At 44.5% G+C, this 21,796-nt stretch overlaps 1 protein-coding gene and 1 long non-coding RNA gene across 2 annotated transcripts in view; one reads left to right on the forward strand and one right to left on the reverse strand.

Annotated features, from left to right (window-relative positions):
• LOC117505041 (protein SSUH2 homolog) overlaps positions 1–15,588 on the reverse strand; it is a 57,893-nt gene extending 42,305 nt beyond the window's left edge. The window contains exons 1-5 of the mRNA XM_034164575.1: positions 15,472–15,588; positions 12,750–12,830; positions 12,604–12,679; positions 8,923–9,052; positions 8,328–8,388 (exon numbers count right to left, since the gene is read on the reverse strand). Of these exons, the coding sequence (XP_034020466.1) occupies positions 8,328–8,388; positions 8,923–9,052; positions 12,604–12,679; positions 12,750–12,830; positions 15,472–15,484 (361 nt within the window). The 5' untranslated portion in view covers positions 15,485–15,588. The remainder of the gene's footprint in view (positions 1–8,327; positions 8,389–8,922; positions 9,053–12,603; positions 12,680–12,749; positions 12,831–15,471) is intronic.
• LOC117505070 overlaps positions 7,385–21,796 on the forward strand; it is a 16,829-nt gene continuing 2,417 nt past the window's right edge. The window contains exons 1-2 of the long non-coding RNA XR_004559022.1: positions 7,385–7,395; positions 14,534–14,537. This is a non-coding gene — a long non-coding RNA (uncharacterized LOC117505070). The remainder of the gene's footprint in view (positions 7,396–14,533; positions 14,538–21,796) is intronic.

Here is a 21,796-nt window from a genome sequence, read left to right on the forward strand (position 1 = left end):
GGGTATCATCTGCGTAACAATGAAAATTTAAGCAATACCGTCTAATAATACTGCCTAAGGGAAGCATGTATAAAGTGAATAAAATTGGTCCTAGCACAGAACCTTGTGGAACTCCATAATTAACTTTAGTCTGTGAAGAAGATTCCCCATTTACATGAACAAATTGTAATCTATTAGACAAATATGATTCAAACCACCGCAGCACAGTGCCTTTAATACCTATGGCATGCTCTAATCTCTGTAATAAAATTTTATGGTCAATAGTATCAAAAGCAGCACTGAGGTCTAACAGAACAAGCACAGAGATGAGTCCACTGTCTGAGGCCATAAGAAGATCATTTGTAACCTTCAGTAATGCTGTTTCTGTACTATGATGAATTCTAAAACCTGACTGAAACTCTTCAAATAGACCATTCCTCTGCAGATGATCAGTTAGCTGTTTTACAACTACCCTTTCAAGAATTTTTGAGAGAAAAGGAAGGTTGGAGATTGGCCTATAATTAGCTAAGATAGCTGGGTCAAGTGATGGCTTTTTAAGTAATGGTTTAATTACTGCCACCTTAAAAGCCTGTGGTACATAGCCAACTAACAAAGATAGATTGATCATATTTAAGATTGAAGCATTAAATAATGGTAGGGCTTCCTTGAGCAGCCTGGTAGGAATGGGGTCTAATAAACATGTTGATGGTTTGGATGAAGTAACTAATGAAAATAACTCAGACAGAACAATCGGAGAGAAAGAGTCTAACCAAGTACCGGCATCACTGAAAGCAGCCAAAGATAACGATACGTCTTTGGGATGGTTATGAGTAATTTTTTCTCTAATAGTTAAAATTTTGTTAGCAAAGAAAGTCATGAAGTCATTACTAGTTAAAGTTAATGGAATAATCAGCTCAATAGAGCTCTGACTCTTTGTCAGCCTGGCTACAGTGCTGAAAAGAAACCTGGGGTTCTTATTTTCTTCAATTAGTTATGAGTAGAAAGATGTCCTAGCTTTACGGAGGGCTTTTTTATAGAGCAACAGACTCTTTTTCCAGGCTAAGTGAAGATCTTCTAAATTAGTGAGACGCCATTTCCTCTCCAACTTACGGGTTATCTGCTTTAAGCTACGAGTTTGTGAGTTATACCACGGAGTCAGGCACTTCTGATTTAAAGCTCTCTTTTTCAGAGGAGCTACAGCATCCAAAGTTGTCTTCAATGAGGATGTAAAACTACTGACGAGATACTCTATCTCACTTACAGAGTTTAGGTAGCTACTCTGTACTGTGTTGGTATATGGCATTAGAGAACATAAAGAAGGAATCATATCCTTAAACCTAGTTACAGCGCTTTCTGAAAGACTTCTAGTGTAATGAAACTTATTCCCCACTGCTGGGTAGTCCATCAGAGTAAATGTAAATGTTATTAAGAAATGATCAGACAGAAGGGAGTTTTCAGGGAATACTGTTAAGTCTTCTATTTCCATACCATAAGTCAGAACAAGATCTAAGATATGATTAAAGTGGTGGGTGGACTCATTTACATTTTGAGCAAAGCCGATAGAGTCTAATAATAGATTAAATGCAGTGTTGAGGCTGTCATTCTCAGCATCTGTGTGGATGTTAAAATCGCCCACTATAATTATCTTATCTGAGCTAAGCACTAAGTCAGACAAAAGGTCTGAAAATTCACAGAGAAACTCACAGTAACGACCAGGAGGACGATAGATAATAACAAATAAAACTGGTTTTTGGGACTTCCAATTTGGATGGACAAGACTAAGAGTCAAGCTTTCAAATGAATTAAAGCTCTGTCTGGGTTTTTGATTAATTAATAAGCTGGAATGGAAGATTGCTGCTAATCCTCCGCCCCGGCCCGTGCTACGAGCATTCTGACAGTTAGTGTGACTCGGGGGTGTTGACTCATTTAAACTAACATATTCATCCTGCTGTAACCAGGTTTCTGTAAGGCAGAATAAATCAATATGTTGATCAATTATTATATCATTTACCAACAGGGACTTAGAAGAGAGAGACCTAATGTTTAATAGACCACATTTAACTGTTTTAGTCTGTGGTGCAGTTGAAGGTGCTATATTATTTTTTCTTTTTGAATTTTTATGCTTAAATAGATTTTTGCTGGTTATTGGTGGTCTGGGAGCAGGCACCGTCTCTACGGGGATGGAGTAATGAGGGGATGGCAGGGGGAGAGAAGTTGCAGAGAGGTGTGTAAGACTACAACTCTGCTTCCTGGTCCCAACCCTGGATAGTCACGGTTTGGAGGATTTAAGAAAATTGGCCAGATTTCTAGAAATGAGAGCTGCTCCATCCAAAGTGGGATGGATGCCGTCTCTCCTAACAAGACCAGGTTTTCCCCAGAAGCTTTGCCAATTATCTATGAAGCCCACCTCATTTTTTGGACACCAATCAGACAGCCAGCAATTCAAGGAGAACATGCGGCTAAACATGTCACTCCCGGTCCGATTGGGGAGGGGCCCAGAGAAAACTACAGAGTCCGACATTGTTTTTGCAAAGTTACACACCGATTTAATGTTAATTTTAGTGACCTCCGATTGGCGTAACCGATGTGAACAGATGACTTAAGACTTTTAATGACTGGCTTCAGTTGAATACTGATGAATCCTCCGACTTGACCCGTCAGAGGCGGATTCCGTTGGGTCGGTCTCTCTGAAGACCACACGCTCCCATTCATTGGCCCGTCTCATCTTACATGAATTATGGGATTCTTTAAAGTCTCTCTTTGAATCTGGACCCAATTTAAACATTATTTTGTCTTACAGATATTTTCTACCTTTGCTCCACTGGTTGCCACCCATGTCTTTTCTCCTTCTTCAGTCGATGGTGTTTTCAACATGTTGGTATTTATACCTTTAAAGATTCACACATTGAGAATGTTTTTGCACCATTTGAACAACTTTCTAATGAACAGATACATTTCTTTCTTTAGCTACCTACAGGTCCATAGTTTTGTCTTTAAGACAGTTCCTATGTTCCCTAGTCCTCCTGGGGAGTCTGTTCCAGATGGGTTCCTGCAGCTGGTCTACACACTAAAGGCCACAATTTCATGACCTAAAAAACCAAAATGCCTCTTTACAACTGGAATCCCAGACAGTTTGGACAAAAACATTAATGTGTGTCCACAAGTCTTCTGTCTGTGTGAGACACAGCCTCATACAGGTCACAGTGGTACAGGATCCGACTATCAAATTCTATAGTGGTTTGTTTTCATTTATTTTTGGTTTAGTTTCTTTTGGGGTTCTGGTGTGTATCTGGCTGTTGTTAGCATCCTCATATCTGAAAGGTTGTTTTCATAACCATGTCCTTCTGTCGGAGATTTCCTGCCTGTTGATCTCCTCCCAGTAGTTTTATGTGGTGAGTGAACTCAGAGACTCAGAGACTGACAGGACACAGACTTCAAAAACAGATGTTGTATTGAAAAGATGCCCTCACTGAATGACAGAGTCAGTTAAGACAGAGCTGGGATCTCAAAACAAAATGTCACATGCACTGTTGAGGACAAGATGCTTGACATTAAGCTTTGCCTGCTTTTTAAGGCTGCATGCGGTCAACCCTAATTAATGTTATTTAAATTAACGTCACTTCTGAAGTTTTATACAGTGAAAACATCAGCTATATGTTCTAGTTTTAAATTATTGCACTAATTTTGAAGGTTTTAGTGTGGACATGCCTCAACAGTGGTAGTGCATTATGGGTAAAAGTTTACGACAGCAGAAATGCATTTGAGACGCTCTGATCAGGCTCCACGTGGACAACAGCATTAAACTCTTTGTATATTCTGCCTAAAATTCTTATGAATATATTCTCTGGGTTTATAGATGTTGTTATTGTCTTTGTTTTATTTAAAAATGCCAGAAGATTATTTAGAATATTTGTTTTGGCAAGTTTTCACGGTCTCTACTGCCATCTACTGGCTAGTAGTGTTCATGGCAGTATTCGCCCTAAACGTCTGAGCGTCTGGGCGGCAGTGTTCTATGCATTTTGACCAGGGTTATTTCAGACGGTTGTCTAATCACAACTTGACTTTTGGCTTTTGCAAATGGCTTTTTTTTAACATGAATAAAATGACATACAGTGGTCCCTCACTATAACGCGGTTCACCTTTCGCGGCCTCACAGTTTCACGGATTTTTTTTTTGTGCAATTTTGCATGTTTTCTTGTTTTTTTTTTAACAGCGCATTGTGTTCTGCGTCCTTATCAGGCGGACTATGCTCGCTGTTTTGATGCGGATGTTGACCGCAGCGCTCCGTGGCCACTGAGAGAGGACTTGGATTCTTTGCGGGTCCCGCATCCGTACCTCTGGAGGCAGTGAGCGAAGGGAGAGCATGCGCATTGTGTTCTGTGTGTGCCTGTTTATATTTTCTCGCCCAGAAGAAAAAAGAGAGTGTTTACACAGGAGACAAAAGTGAGAAAATGCCTGTTTGAGAAAATTCTATAAAGTGTGTAGTGAGGGGTTTTACAGCCTTAAAACATCTATAATAATTGCAAAAAATAACGCTGACTACTTCGCGGATTTTGCTTATCACGGGTTATTTTTAGAACATAACTCCCATGAAAAACAAGGGACCACTGTATTTACAAAAGCACATTTATATGTAAACACCGACACTCACATCAAGTCACATTAACATGCTGTTTTTACACAGAATGAATGAGTCAACCAATCAGTGTTAGCGGAGGCTCATTTTACCCATAATGCCTTTGGCATCTGTGTGTGTTTGTTAAAAAACTTCAGAATTAGTGCATTATTCTCACATAACCCAGATCACCTGTTGTGAAAGTGTAGTGACACGGACCCACAACAGGGGGCGCAAATGAACGGCCAATAGATGAGCCAAAAAGTAACAATTTAATGTTGTGAAACGTGCACAACGAAATGCAGACAATCTCAGAATATAATTAGTCAAATCACAAAGGTGACGTGTGGGCAGGCTCGAGGATAGAAGACGTCTGTCCTGAGAAGAGCCGGAACCACACGATTTCCGCTGCCACAGAACCTGGTGAATACTGGAGCCGCCAAGTCCCGAATTCCCAGGTGATCACCGTCCCCGACTGTCGGATCTGGTACTGCTGGCGAGAACAAAGACAGTCAAGTGTGGGTGTGTGTACACCCAGTAACAACAACAGTGGGAATGCCACCTCCACCTCTCACTCAATAACTTGCAGAGTACTGAAGATTCCTCAGGGAAAAAGAGTGCCTTCTAGCGCTCTCTCAGCTTCCACTGACAGTGGTACCGGTACTCCTGCAAACACTCACAATATACAAACAATATTGCAAAACGGCTGAGGATATTACCTCCAAGGAAGTACGATATCTCGGCAACGAGGTGGAGATGACGTCTGGTCTTTATGGAGTGCGATGATGAAGAATGTGTGACAGCTGTCAGGAATTAATGAGTGACAGCTGTCACTCCCGGCTGTGTCCGTGGCGGCAGCGCCCTCTCGTGCCTGAAGCCCGCACTTCAGGCAGGGCGCCCTTTGGTGGTGGGCCAGCAGTACCTCCTCTTCTGGCGGCCCACACAACATCACCAACAAATTCATTTCAATTTTGCTCATAGAACTTATCTGACTCCCAGAAGGTTGCACATGATGGGTCTTTTACCAGATTCTTGCTGTACCTTATGTCCACTTGGTGTGCCTGGTACATTTATTCATATGTTCTGGGGATGTCTGGAAGAAGGTCTCCCGCCAGTTTTATGATATATTTGATTTGAATGTACCTCTAGCTATACCTGTTTTACTGTTAAATGACTTATCCAAAGTGTCTGCCCCTCTACATAAAAAGAAACTTATTCTGGCTGGGCTTACAGCGGCTAAAAAACTGGTTGCCTCAAGATGGAAATGCCCAGATAAACTCTCTCTGACCAATTGGTTTCTCTCATTCCTTGATGTCATTTACCTAGAGGTGTCCACTGCCCGTGTGATTGGTGTGATGGAGTCTAAGATTGCTTTATGGTTGTTAGCAATTGAAAGAGCGAGTATAGATTACTTAATGGTCCTGGGGTGGGTGTTGATTGCAAGGTATTTTTTTTTATTTTTGTCAGTTTCATTGACTTTGTTGTTTTCTTTTCTTTTCTTTTATTAATGTATATATTCTGGCAATTGATACATGCATAATTACCATTGGCTATTGTAATATATTTGACTCATTACAATGTTTTCTTCTCTGCCTCAAATATAAATTAATAAAATATTTGATTAAAAAAGAATTAGTGCATTATTTAAAATTAAAAGATATGTGTTATATTTTAACTTTGTACAAATGACAGAATCAACATTAATGGAGTTATTCTATCTGGATAAATTTCTTTTATAAATCAAAACCATAAGTCAAAACTGCTTTATTTTCCAAGAGCTCCTTGTCACGGCGACACTGCTACATCCTGTTAAGGAATAATGGCTTGTGTTGTGTGTGTGTATATATAGAGTTGAGCTTAGCTCCTCTGAACTGCTTCGCTGCTGCAAAATATGTAGTAAACAGGAGCTTCCAGCAGGGGGCAGGTCGCACAAAGACAGAAGTGCTGACTTTGTTTCGATCTGTGGTCACCTTTGACACTACCAGAAGCGATCGTGGTGTTAAAACTCAGCTTGTTAGTAGTTGCAAGTGTACCGGAGACAACATTGAAAGTTATCTGTTAGCTGTAGCTTCCGATAAATTTTTGGGTGGTTTATCGGTTTAGCTTTATAAAACATAACTTTTCAGTTAGCTGATTAGCTGTTATCGAAGCTAACTTTTTGGTTAGCTGTGCCCACCACTGCATACAGTATATGTGTGTGTGTTATAGCAAAACTTTGTGATGAATGTGTTTATGTCAGTGTGATAAGCAAGTAACAGAACATTTCATGATGCCGTCCCAGACAGAGACACGAAGACCTTAGTTTTATCAGTTTAGACTAAGCCGATTAAACTGAGATTGAACTGAAACTGAAAAACATTTTATTGAGTCTTAAAGAAAATAAATATGAAATTGGTCACTGGATCCTTAAACTTTGGACATAATAAACTCTACATGGTGGATCCTTGATCTCTGGATTCTAAATAAACAAAATCTATAGTTTTTGTGAAAAGCATTTCCTTTCAGACATTATTGGCATGAATGTCTTTCCATACATCTGAGCTGAGCTCTTCCAGCTGCTGTGCTGCACATCAGGATGTAAATTGTAAAGAAATACAGCATGTTTCATTTTGGGAGGAAAAAAAACGTTTTAGTCGATTGTAGTTTCTTGTCTGTATTACAGCGTTTGTAAGAGGTGTCATTTTATTCAAAGTGGCAATTCATTTTGAAGTTATTAATTCCGACTGGACTGTCTCAGCAGAGATCCGCGCAGCGTTTGGAGCTGTGCCAACGGAACGGAGGACGATTCTCGTTTCTTGACTGTAACAAGACAAGAATCCCAGTTAGTGACTTTAATCAGCACAAAAGTGACTCACAATATTTTAATGTCTTTGAGAGGGGTTAAGAAGCGGACTTGCTGTTTCTGAAGAGCAGCAAATCAAAGAACCGTCGAGCCAGTGGATCGAAGCATTGCTTCATTGGCTCACGCATCAAAGTGGTGTCGCGCTGTAGAAACAGTTGATTACAGAGCCACTGCAGGGTCTGTAATCAACATAGAGGAATGATCACTTTCCCAACAAACACCCTCAAAAACAACGGCTGCTCTGAAGGACCGATAAAGGAATCATTAAGGACAAAGGCTATTGATGTCGGTGGATCAAATAATTTCTTAACGATACTCAAAAAGAACCGGTTCTTGATGCCTAACCCTATCAAGTACACTATTGTGCTAAATATGAATGAAATTGGTCAACTGGTTCTTGAGATCTCACACTAACAAACAAAAATGGACAGACAGATGGACATGCTGATCATTATATCTCCCCACACATTGGGAGGATAAAAACATTTCAAGAACTGTGAGTGTTCAGGAGACCCATGTTTAGGAATTTCAGAGCGTCATTGTCCAAAAAGGCAGGCTGTCTCCCAGAGGAACTCAAACAGACATTTTTATTTCAATTAATGTTGCAGCATTTCGGAAATTTGTATTTAACAAGAGGTTAACGAGACAACTGCGTGCCATTAGCCAGGCTCAAATCAGACCAGGCTCAGCGGGCATGCTCCCTGTGACACTGTGGCTCTTCACATCACACTGTAACAATCTGATCTGAGGACATGATGTGTCATTTTTTTCAGGGCGCGCATGTGTGACATCACAATGTCACACATGAACAACATCAAGCCCTTGACCCTGAACACATGTGGCATGGTTCCTCAGCAGTTCTAACCACAAAGAACTGTAGAGCATCTTTACCTTCATGTGGTTTGTGGGCCCACTCAGTTGACCTGGACTCTGTGAAAGTCTCCAGCCGGTACTGCAGAAAAAAGACACAGTTTATGACTGTACACCATTAAATGGATTTACAATGACACATCACAGACAGAGCGACAGACAGAGTGACAGACGCACAGAGAGAGTGACAGAGACACACAGAGAGTGACAGAGACACACAGAGAGTGACAGAGACACACAGAGAGTGACAGAGACACACAGAGTGACGCTGTTGTTGTGACAATGTTGGACTGCGGTAAACCATAAAATAGAACATTGCAGTAGTCCAATCTAGAAGAGATAAACGCATGGATCAGGATCTCAGCATCAACCATAGACAGGATGGGACAAATCTTCACTATATTTTGCAGGTGGAAGAAAACAGTCCTAGTAATATCTCTAATGTGGAGGTCAAAGGACAACGAAGGATCAAAAATTACCCCAAGGTTCCTCACTTTGAGGAGCACAAAGAGAGCGACAGAGACACAGACAGAGCGACAGAGATGCAGAGAAAGTGACAAAGTGACAGACATCTCCAGAGGTTATGTCCTTCAGCAGTGTTGCAAGATCAGCTCACTCTGTAGGTGTTGAAAGGCTCCATGTTGGTGATCACTCCATCATTTGCAGGATCCTTGTTCCAGCAGCAGTGAGATGACACAAAACTCTTGAAGGCCTCACGAGCTATGTCCTCCGACAGAGACGGGATGCTGAAACACGCACACATACACACACACACACACACACACACACACACACACACACACACACACACACACACACACACACACACACACACACACACACACACACACACACACACACACACACACACACACACACACACACACACACACACACAGAGCTGATGGTCTAGGCCAGAGGTGTCCAAACTATTCCAGAAAGGGCAGATACACCAGCAGGTGATGTTCATCAGTGAACATCACCTGCTGGAGTCAGTGGCTGCAAAGAAAACCTGCACCCTCTCTGCCCTTTCTGCAATAGTTTGGACACCACTGGCTAAGGGGTTCATGTGTTCTGCTTCAGATCACAGGCTCCTTAGGCTGGGTCCTTAGTCCATAAGATGCTCCCATCTCCACATATTTGTTGGACTTCTGGTCTTTATCAGAGGCCTTCATTACAGAGGATCGGTGTGCTGCTTTTAGCAGAAGGTCTCACTTACACCACTGAGTCTTTAGACTAAAAGGTACCAGAGAACTAGGACTAAGAACAAACTGAACTCTATCAAAAATGCAATGCAACTATGAACTTGTCTGGACAGTCCTGGGAGGAACTATATGTGACAATGCAAAGGTCTAAATCAGACGGACAGGACACCAAACAGATATAAATATACAAATACACCACCCAAAACGTCTTACGTGGACGGGTCGGTCAGGACGGACGCTAAGAACTGGTTGCACAAATACACCAACCAAAAGGTCTACGTGGACGGGTCGGTCAGGACGGACGCTAAGGTCTGGTTGCACAAATACACCAACCAAAACGTCTACGTGGATGGGTCGGTCAGGACGGACGCTAAGGACTGGTTGCACAAATACACCAACCAAAATGTCTTCGTGGACGGGTCGGTCAGGATGGACTTTATGGACGGGTCGGTCAGGACGGACGCTAAGGACTGGTTGCACAAATACACCAACCAAAACGTCTTCGTGGACGGGTCGGTCAGGACGGACTTTATGGACGGGTCGGTCAGGACGGACGCTAAGGACTGGTTGCACAAATACACCAACTAAAACGTCTTCGTGGACGGGTCGGTCAGGACGGACTTTATGGACGGGTCGATCAGGACGGACGCTAAGGACTGGTTGCACAAATACACCAACCAAAACGTCTAAGTGGAAGGGTCGGTCAGGACGGACGCTAAGGACTGGTTGCACAAATACACCAACCAAAACGTCTACGTGGACGGGTCGGTCAGGACGGACGCTAAGGACTGGTTGCACAAATACACCAACCAAAACGTCTACGTGGACAGGTCGGTCAGGACGGACTTTATGGACGGGTCGGTCAGGACGGACGCTAAGGACTGGTTGCACAAATACACCAACCAAAACGTCTAAGTGGAAGGGTCGGTCAGGACGGACTTTATGGACGGGTCGGTCAGGACGGATGCTAAGGACTAGTTGCACAAATAGACCAACTAAAACACCTAAGTGTGCGGCTTGGTCAGGACAGACGCTAAGGACTAGTTACTCAAATACACCAACCAAAACTTCTACGTGGACAGGTCGGTCAGGAAAGAAGCTAAGGACTAGTTACTCAAATACACCAACCAAACCGTCTACACGGACGGGTCGGTCAGGACGGACGCTAAGGACTAGTTACTCAAATACACCAACCAAATCGTCTACGTGGATGGACCGGTCAGGACGGACACTGTGGACAGGTCGGTCAGGACATACGCTAAGGACTGGTTGCACAAATACACCAACCAAAACGTCTACGTGGACGGGTCGATCAGGACGGACGCTAAGGACTGGTTGCACAAATACACCAACCAAAACGTCTACGTGGACGGGTCGGTCAGGACGGACGCTAAGGACTGGTTGCACAAATACACCAACCAAAATGTCTTCGTGGACGGGTCGGTCAGGACGGACTTTATGGACGGGTCGGTCAGGACGGACGCTAAGGACTGGTTGCACAAATACACCAACCAAAACGTCTAAGTGGAAGGGTCGATCAGGACGGACGCTAAGGACTAGTTGCACAAATAGACCAACTAAAACACCTAAGTGTGCGGCTTGGTCAGGACGGATGCTATGGATGGGTTGGTCAGGACAGACGCTAAGGACTAGTTACTCAAATACACCAACCAAAACGTCTACGTGGACGGGTCGGTCAGGACGGACGCTAAGGACTAGTTACTCAAATACACCAACAAAAACGTCTACACAGACAGGTCGGTCAGGACGGACGCTAAGGACTAGTTACTCAAATACACCAACCAAATCGTCTACACGGACGGGTCGGTCAGGACGGACGCTAAGGACTAGTTACTCAAATACACCAACAAAAACGTCTACGTGGACGGGTCGGGTCAGGACGGACGCTAAGGACTAATTGCTCAAATACACCAACCAAAATGTCTACATGGACAGGTCGGTCAGGACAGACACTAAGGACTACTTAAATACACCAACCAAATCGTCTACGTGGACGGGTCGGTCAGGACGGACGCTAAGGACTAGTTACTCAAATACACCAACCAAATCGTCTACGTGGACGGGTCGGTCAGGACGGACGCTAAGGACTAGTTACTCAAATACACCAACCAAAACGTCTACGTGGACGGGTCGGTCAGGACGGACGCTAAGGACTAGTTACTCAAATACACCAACAAAAACGTCTACATGGACGGGTCGGTCAGGAAGAACGCCAAGGACTAGTTACTCAAATACACCAACAAAAACGTCTACATGGACGGGTTGGTCAGGACGGACGCTAAGGACTAGTTACTCAAATACACCAACAAAAACGTCTACATGGACGGGTCGGTCAGGACGGACGCTAAGGACTAGTTACTCAAATACACCAACAAAAACGTCTACATGGACGGGTCGGTCAGGACGGACGCTAAGGACTAGTTACTCAAATGCACCAACCAAAACGTCTACATGGACGGGTTGGTCAGGAAGAACGCCAAGGACTAGTTACTCAAATGCACCAACCAAAACGTCTACATGGACGGGTTGGTCAGGAAGAACGCCAAGGACTAGTTACTCAAATACACCAACAAAAACGTCTACATGGACGGGTTGGTCAGGAAGAACGCCAAGGACTAGTTACTCAAATACACCAACAAAAACGTCTACATGGACGGGTCGGTCAGGACGGACGCTAAGGACTAGTTACTCAAATACACCAACAAAAACGTCTACATGGACGGGTTGGTCAGGAAGAACGCCAAGGACTAGTTACTCAAATGCACCAACCAAAACGTCTACATGGACGGACGGTCAGGACGGTATCTCTGATATTGCTCACCGTCAGTGCTGCAACGATGCAAATATTAAAACCATATTTTTCTCCTTTGCTTGAAATACACATGGACTCCAGGAGGTGGCGCTGATGGAGGTTAGAGCTTCCACAGCTTATAAGATTAATACGTCTCCAAACCGCAAGAATTCATCATTTAAGGGCCGTGGTTGGACGTTACTATAGATTCTAACTTCAACAACCGCACTTCAATTAAAGCATGATCAGGGTGCCATGGATACAAATGGGCAGGCCTTACCTCCATTCTTCTTGGGCGGGGCCAGGCTGAGGCGGGGCTACAGGCTGTAAGGGAACAGGAGGAAGCACGTAGCCTCCTGGAAAAAGAGAAACTGTCAGTCATTGCCCTGACATGTCCGGGGCAGACTTTGGGGACGCGTCCCTCACCTCCTCCTGCCGCGGTGCCTTCGTACCCGGGCACAATGCCAAACATGTTTGCCGGAGGGCCAGTGGGGGGAGGATGAATAACTGCAAGACAAAACAGGCAGCAGATTTTTAAAAACAACCTCCCTTACAGTCTGTTGGCCTTTGACTAACCGTCCTACGTGTTTTTTGGGGTTGGGCTCCTCTGACCCATGTCCAGGAGTCCAGGGTCCTTGAATGTGGTTTTCTTTGGACCTGCTTCCTTTAGCACCAGGCTTTGTAATGCCACATCTACGCCACTGATGTCCTCAGTGTCTTGAACAAAACTTAATGCTCCAACAGCAGCCTGGAAAGAACCCAGGTCAGCCTATAGGACGTTCTTAGACTGTGTTCAAGACCTTAACATGGTCACTGTTGCCTGACTTCAGGATTAATCACCTTCATGTCCTCCTGGCAAAAACTCTGGTTCACAGGAAACAGAAACCACTCAAAGGTGCCGTTTATTTTTAACACCTGGAGCTCGAAGTAGTGAGTCACCTTTGACTCCAGGCAGACCAGGTCAACACCAGGGCAGCGTGAAGAAAAGACAAACCAGCCTACAAGGAGCGAGCGGCACAAACCTCCCGTGTAATGAATAAATCACAGGGCTGGGAGAATTATCCTGCTCCCTGTGATAAACAGGGCAAGCACAGGCTGAACAGAGTCACTGAGTGAGTCTGAGTCACTGAGTGAGTCTGTGAGTGAGTCACTGAGTGAATCTGAGTCACTGAGTGAGTCTGTTGTGACTGAGCCTGTGAGTCTTCGAGTGAGTCTAAGTGAGTCACTGAGTGAGTCTGTGACTGAATCTGTGAGTGAGTCACTAAGTGAGTCTGTGACTGAGTCACTGAGTGAGTCTGTGGGAGTGAGTCTGTGAGTCAGAGTGAGTCTGTGTGTGAGTCCCTGAGTGAGTCTATGAGTGAGTCTATGAGTCCCTGAGTGAGTCTATGAGTGAGTCTATGAGTGAGCCACTAAGTGAGTCACCAAGTGAGTCTGTGAGTCACAGAGTTAGTCTGTGAGTCATTGAGTTAGTCTGTGATGGTGGACAAGGATGACTGAACAGGCCCAGTCTTGAAGCACACTATCTCTGACCCACGCTGCTTGTAGTTCCTGTGGGAAGCTTCTGCCAGTAAGGATCTCACTTTTTCTCCTTTGTTCATATTTTTCAGTCTTCCACTCCCGTGTGCATCATTGCTTACCAGCTGGCTCAGTCCCTTGTGTATTCTTCAAAAGTCTTGCAGTTGATGGAGCAGCTCTTGAGGTTGCGCTTCAGGAGATCTTGTGTGTCTTCTGCCCTCTGGATTGTCGTCCTTGTCTCAGCTGAGAAAAAAGATGTGTTTGGGAAGTCGGCCGTCATCCACCCTAACGATGTGACCCACAGACTGAAGCTGGTTCTTGATGATGACACACTCTGTGTTCTCTAACTTGGCTTCAGACAGGACACTGATGTTGGTATGGTTGTCTTCCCACCTGATGCAGTGGATACTCTTCAGACAGTGCTGGTAGAATCCCTTGAGGGTCTTCAGGTTGTGGCGGTAGGTGGTCCAGGTCTCAGATCCATACAGTAGGTTGGCATGGCGACAGCTTTGTAGACAAGGATTTTCATCTGGCGTTGAAGGTCTCTGTTGATGAAAATGCGGGTCTGAAGCCGTTCCTGCACATTGTGGGGATAATGGAGCTCGTTATTGATGTTGGCGTTGAAAGACACATGGCTGTCCAGATATGAAATGTGGGTCACCTTCTCCAGGACCTGGGTCTTCTTCATGAATAAGACTGGTGTTGGCTTTGTCAAAGGTTTCAAGGATTTTCTGAAGCACTTCTTCCATAAAGGATGATGTGCTGCTGTCATCCAGGAGCAAAGTGGTGCTGATGTTCATCTTGGATCTCAGTCAGCTCAGGTTCCTTTCTGTGCACCATGTCAGTTAACGGTGGAGGTCTGTTGTCATGAAGATGATGAAGAGTGTTGGGGCGATGACGCAGCCTGCTTTACTCCAGACGGAAAACTGAAGGTTCGGTTTTTGTTCCGTTTACCGGGACGGTGGCGGACGCCATCGCGGAGAAGCCTCAAGGTCTTGATGATGACCTCCTGTGGTCAGGACCTCCCACAGACGTGGGCGTGGCATGCTGACGAACATTTTACAATTGTGATTTGTGAAAAGAGGAATCACAGAAATGAAATACTGGTGGAAAAGAAAATGAATGAATGTTTTTATTTTTTATTAAAGATCTAATGAAAAAGAACTTCAGTATTAATAAATCACCTTGTAAATTTATTGACTCACTTTTTAAAGTTTTAGTTTTTTGTCATTTTCTGTCAAAATAAGCAGAAATAATCTGTTTTGATCGGAAAAAAGCGACTTTCCTGAAGAAGCGTTTGAGTCGTTTATGAGAAATATTTCTGATTTATTGACACAACCTGTAAACAAGCTTTCTGTTTTTATTTTTCGTGATATTTTTTGATGTTTTAGAGACTTTGCAGACGTCATGAGGAAATTATTATTCAGCTTTAGCAAATTCATTCAAAATAAGAGACGTTTTACCCCAAAACAGCTTCACTCGAAGCTCCGAAATTTTATAAAAATTAATGAACGAGTTCAAAGACAAAACGAAGGCGAAAAGTTGGTCCGTTAACGGGACTCACCGGAAACCGTGGAGTGTGTGTTTGTTTGTGTGTGTTTTTAAAGTGATGACGTGTTTGTTGTTTTCTTACCGGTACCGTCCATGCTGTCTACCGGAGCTGAAACCGGACCACCGACGGATGAATGGAGTCCGATCGGCTTGTTTGAACAAAAACTCACTGACGGCGCGGCTGCGTCTAAAACCAGCGTCAAAACCGATATCCGCTACGCCTTCAAAATAAAAGCCTAGTTAATTACACTGAGACGCCAAACTCACCACCTCCGTCTTTGGTACTTTAGTTGTACTCGCTCATCTTATACCAGTTAAGGGTCACGGGGGTGCTGGAGTCTTTCCCAGCCGTCCCAGGCGGGTTGAGTCTGGACAGGACCCCGGTCTGTCACAGGTTCACATACAGACACACGAACACAGTCACACCAACGGACAGTTTAAAGTTTCCACTCCATCTAACCTGCGTGTCTGTGGATGTGGTTTGAAGCCGGAGGAGGGAACCCACACAAACACGGGGAGAACACGCAAATTTAGGACGCTTTCATGCTCATGGGAGTTGATCTCATGACCTTCTCGCAATGAGGCCACAGTGCTAACCACTGATCCACCGTGCCGAACTTTTATTTTACTCACTTTTAAAAACATTTTCTATTCTATAACCTTTTCAGTTGTAACTTTACTGTTCGAATCAACACGTGGGAAATTTAAGTCTCACATTAAGATTTGATTTCCTTTTAGAATGAATTGATTTGTTCAAAATTCAAAGTTTGGCTTCACCATCAATATGTGATTATTAGTTTTATGCTGTATGTCACATTTTAAACGTGTGGGTTTCTTTTTATTTAAATATTCTTTTGACATATTTGCCTTTTCTTTCAGTACATACTAATATCTACAGAACACCTGCTCTTTTAATGCTTATATGTTTTCAGTTTCTGTTAAAATGGGACGTTTTCTGTCTGACTGGGTGTTTTTCTAAACTAAGCAGTTTCAAGCGACACCAGCGTTTATTGTGAAGGATTGGCAGTGTGCACATTGCGTCTGCTTGATGCCCGACACTCTGCAGGAATGTGGGCCAAGCCCAGTCTGGATTTGATTACTGACAAAATGTGTCTATATGGTGCAGAAAGAAGGACAACAAAATAAAAACAGCTTAAAGACGATGACGATGAAGGTCGGAAGGAGGAAGAAGAGATGAGTTATTGATAAGACAGAAGAATCGGTTTATTGATCAGGATGTTGTGCTCTGGAAAGAACAAAGTGCAGAACCTGAAGGTAAATAGTTTGCAGCCCCTCCTCGAGGATCAAGTCTCATCATGTCCATGTGGAATCCAAAGCCCAGAGAAACCGCCTGGAGAGGAAAAGGACGTCTTCAGTGTCTGTCTCAAACCAACTGCATTTTCAGTCAACGAGAACCATGAAACTCCAGATATTCGAATTAAAATATTAAAGATATTTAAGATAAGAACAGACGACCCACTGCCCAAATACATACAATCCCGAGTCAGGAAAAGTTGAGACCAGTCGGAAACTAAAAACCCTGCACTAATTCTTACATTTGCTTTGACTTCAGTTTCTTTGAACTGAAGATATTTAATGTTTTTTGGGTCTTTTCCCCCATTTTCATTAATTCCTGCATTTAAAGCCTGAAACACAATCCAGAAGAATTTGGGACACTGAAGCATTTCTCACTTTGTGTTGTGGTCTGTCCCCTGTCCGTGTCTTACGCCCTTATCTTAGTTGTCATTGTGGTCTGTCCCCTGTCCGTGTCTTACGCCCTTATCTTAGTTGTCATTGTGGTCTGTCCCCTGTCCGTGTCTTACGCCCTGATCTTAGTTGTCATTGTGGTCTGTCCCCTGTCCGTGTCTTACGCCCTGATCTTAGTTGTCATTGTGGTCTGTCCCCTGTCCGTGTCTTACGCCCTTATCTTAGTTGTCATTGTGGTCTGTCCCCTGTCCGTGTCTTACGCCCTGATCTTAGTTGTCATTGTGGTCTGTCCCCTGTCCGTGTCTTACGCCCTTATCTTAGTTGTCATTGTGGTCTGTCCCCTGTCCGTGTCTTACGCCCTTATCTTAGTTGTCATTGTGGTCTGTCCCCTGTCCGTGTCTTACGCCCTGATCTTAGTTGTCATTGTGGTCTGTCCCCTGTCCGTGTCTTACGCCCTGATCTTAGTTGTCATTGTGGTCTGTCCCCTGTCCGTGTCTTACGCCCTGATCTTAGTTGTCATTGTGGTCTGTCTCCTGTCCGTGTCTTACGCCCTGATCTTAGTTGTCATTGTGGTCTGTCCCCTGTCCGTGTCTTACGCCCTTATCTTAGTTGTCATTGTGGTCTGTCCCCTGTCCGTGTCTTACGCCCTGATCTTAGTTGTCATTGTGGTCTGTCCCCTGTCCGTGTCTTATGTCCTTATGTTAGTTGTCATTGTGGTCTGTCCCCTGTCCGTGTCTTACGCCCTGATCTTAGTTGTCATTGTGGTCTGTCCCCTGTCCGTGTCTTATGTCCTTATCTTAGTTGTCATTGTGGTCTGTCCCCTGTCCGTGTCTTACGCCCTTATCTTAGTTGTCATTGTGGTCTGTCCCCTGTCCGTGTCTTACGCCCTGATCTTAGTTGTCATTGTGGTCTGTCCCCTGTCCGTGTCTTATGTCCTTATGTTAGTTGTCATTGTGGTCTGTCCCATGTCCGTGTCTTATGTCCTTATGTTAGTTGTCATTGTGGTCTGTCCCCTGTCCGTGTCTTACGCCCTGATCTTAGTTGTCATTGTGGTCTGTCCCCTGTCAGTGTCTTATGTCCTTATGTTAGTTGTCATTGTGGTCTGTCTCCTGTCCGTGTCTTACGCCCTTATCTTAGTTGTCATTGTGGTCTGTCCCCTGTCTGTGTCTTACGGCCTTATCTTAGTTGTCGTGGTCTGTCCCCTGTCAGTGTCTTATGTCCTTATGTTAGTTGTCATTGTGGTCTGTCCCCTGTCCGTGTCTTACATCCTTATGTTAGTTGTCATTGTGGTCTGTCCCCTGTCCGTGTCTTATGTCCTTATGTTAGTTGTCATTGTAGTCTGTCCCCTGTCCGTGTCTTACACCCTTATCTTAGTTGTCATTGTGGTCTGTCCCCTGTCCATGTCTTATGCCCTTATGTTAGTTGTCATTGTGGTCTGTCCCGTTGTGTCTTATGCCCTTATGTTAGTTGTCATTGTAGTCTGTCCCCTGTCCGTGTCTTACACCCTTATCTTAGTTGTCATTGTGGTCTGTCCCATGTCCGTGTCTTATGTCCTTATGTTAGTTGTCATTGTGGTCTGTCCCGTTGTGTCTTATGCCCTTATGTTAGTTGTCATTGTAGTCTGTCCCCTGTCCGTGTCTTACACCCTTATCTTAGTTGTCATTGTGGTCTGTCCCCTGTCCGTGTCTTACGCCCTTATCTTAGTTGTCATTGTGGTCTGTCCCCTGTCCGTGTCTTACGCCCTTATCTTAGTTGTCATTGTGGTCTGTCCCCTGTCCGTGTCTTACGCCCTTATCTTAGTTGTCATTGTGGTCTGTCCCCTGTCCGTGTCTTACGCCCTTATCTTAGTTGTCATTGTGGTCTGTCCCCTGTCCGTGTCTTACGCCCTTATCTTAGTTGTCATTGTGGTCTGTCCCCTGTCCGTGTCTTACGCCCTTATCTTAGTTGTCATTGTGGTCTGTCCCCTGTCCGTGTCTTACGCCCTTATCTTAGTTGTCATTGTGGTCTGTCCCCTGTCCGTGTCTTACGCCCTGATCTTAGTTGTCATTGTGGTCTGTCCCCTGTCCGTGTCTTATGTCCTTATGTTAGTTGTCATTGTGGTCTGTCCCATGTCCGTGTCTTATGTCCTTATGTTAGTTGTCATTGTGGTCTGTCCCCTGTCCGTGTCTTACGCCCTGATCTTAGTTGTCATTGTGGTCTGTCCCCTGTCAGTGTCTTATGTCCTTATGTTAGTTGTCATTGTGGTCTGTCTCCTGTCCGTGTCTTACGCCCTTATCTTAGTTGTCATTGTGGTCTGTCCCCTGTCTGTGTCTTACGGCCTTATCTTAGTTGTCGTGGTCTGTCCCCTGTCAGTGTCTTATGTCCTTATGTTAGTTGTCATTGTGGTCTGTCCCCTGTCCGTGTCTTACATCCTTATGTTAGTTGTCATTGTGGTCTGTCCCCTGTCCGTGTCTTATGTCCTTATGTTAGTTGTCATTGTAGTCTGTCCCCTGTCCGTGTCTTACACCCTTATCTTAGTTGTCATTGTGGTCTGTCCCCTGTCCATGTCTTATGCCCTTATGTTAGTTGTCATTGTGGTCTGTCCCGTTGTGTCTTATGCCCTTATGTTAGTTGTCATTGTAGTCTGTCCCCTGTCCGTGTCTTACACCCTTATCTTAGTTGTCATTGTGGTCTGTCCCATGTCCGTGTCTTATGTCCTTATGTTAGTTGTCATTGTGGTCTGTCCCCTGTCCGTGTCTTACGCCCTGATCTTAGTTGTCATTGTGGTCTGTCCCCTGTCAGTGTCTTATGTCCTTATGTTAGTTGTCATTGTGGTCTGTCTCCTGTCCGTGTCTTACGCCCTTATCTTAGTTGTCATTGTGGTCTGTCCCCTGTCTGTGTCTTACGGCCTTATCTTAGTTGTCGTGGTCTGTCCCCTGTCAGTGTCTTATGTCCTTATGTTAGTTGTCATTGTGGTCTGTCCCCTGTCCGTGTCTTACGTCCTTATGTTAGTTGTCATTGTGGTCTGTCCCCTGTCCGTGTCTTATGTCCTTATGTTAGTTGTCATTGTAGTCTGTCCCCTGTCCGTGTCTTACACCCTTATCTTAGTTGTCATTGTGGTCTGTCCCCTGTCCATGTCTTATGCCCTTATGTTAGTTGTCATTGTGGTCTGTCCCGTTGTGTCTTATGCCCTTATGTTAGTTGTCATTGTAGTCTGTCCCCTGTCCGTGTCTTACACCCTTATCTTAGTTGTCATTGTGGTGTGCCCCCTGACCATGTCTTATGCCCTTATGTTAGTTGTCATTGTGGTCTGTCCCCTGTCTGTGTCTTATGCCCTTGTGTTAGTTGTCATTGTGGTATGTCCAATGTCTGTGTATTTTTATTTTATTATTTTATTTTATTTATTTATTTATTTTTATTTTTTTACCACTGTTGTCGTGTGTTACCTGTGCTGCTCCACAGCCTGTCCAGTGGATTTTTATTTAGCGCTGTTGTCGTGCGTTACCTGTGCTGCTCCACAGCTTGTCTAGTGTCGGATTCCCTGTTTGGGAATCCGCTAGCTTAGCGTAGCTACTAGCTCTTAGCCGTTTTAGCATGGCGGCTTCTCCTGTCTCTCCCGTACTTTTCTGCTCTGGGTGTGAAATGTTTAGTTATTCCTCGGCCTCCTTTAGCAGTAACGGTACTTGTAATAAGTGCAGCTTATTCGTAGCTTTGGAGGCCAGGCTGGGCGAATTGGAGGCTCGGCTCCGCACCGTGGAAAATTCTACAGTTAGCCAGGCCCCTGTAGTCGGTGCGGACCAAGGTAGCTTAGCCGCCGTTAGTTCCCCCCTGGCAGACCCCGTGCAGTCGGGAAGGCAGGCCGACTGGGTGACTGTGAGGAGGAAGCGTAGCCCTAAACAGAAGCCCCGTGTACACCGTCAACCCGTTCACATCTCTAACCGTTTTTCCCCACTCGACGATACACTCGCCGAGGATCAAACTCTGGTTATTGGCGACTCTGTTTTGAGAAATGTGAAGTTAGCGACACCAGCAACCATTGTCAATTGTCTTCCGGGGGCCAGAGCAGGCGACATTGAAGGAAATTTGAAATTGCTGGCTAAGGCTAAGCGTAAATTTGGTAAGATTGTAATTCACGTCGGCAGTAATGACACTCGGTTACGCCAATCGGAGGTCACTAAAATTAATATTGAATCGGTGTGTAACTTTGCAAAAACAATGTCGGACTCTGTAGTTTTCTCTGGGCCCCTCCCCAATCAGACCGGGAGTGACATGTTTAGCCGCATGTTCTCCTTGAATTGCTGGCTGTCTGAGTGGTGTCCAAAAAATGAGGTGGGCTTCATAGATAATTGGCAAAGCTTCTGGGGAAAACCTGGTCTTGTTAGGAGAGACGGCATCCATCCCACTTTGGATGGAGCAGCTCTCATTTCTAGAAATCTGGCCAATTTTCTTAAATCCTCCAAACCGTGACTATCCAGGGTTGGGACCAGGAAGCAGAGTTGTAGTCTTACACACCTCTCTGCAGCTTCTCTCCCCCTGCCATCCCCTCATTACCCCATCCCCGTAGAGACGGTGCCTGCTCCCAGACTACCAATAACTAGCAAAAATCTATTTAAGCATAAAAATTCAAAAAGAAAAAATAATATAGCACCTTCAACTGCACCACAGACTAAAACAGTTAAATGTGGTCTATTAAACATTAGGTCTCTCTCTTCTAAGTCCCT

The sequence above is a fragment of the Thalassophryne amazonica genome, chromosome 3 (assembly GCF_902500255.1).
Source record: "Thalassophryne amazonica chromosome 3, fThaAma1.1, whole genome shotgun sequence".
In the NCBI taxonomy this organism is placed as follows: domain Eukaryota; kingdom Metazoa; phylum Chordata; class Actinopteri; order Batrachoidiformes; family Batrachoididae; genus Thalassophryne; species Thalassophryne amazonica.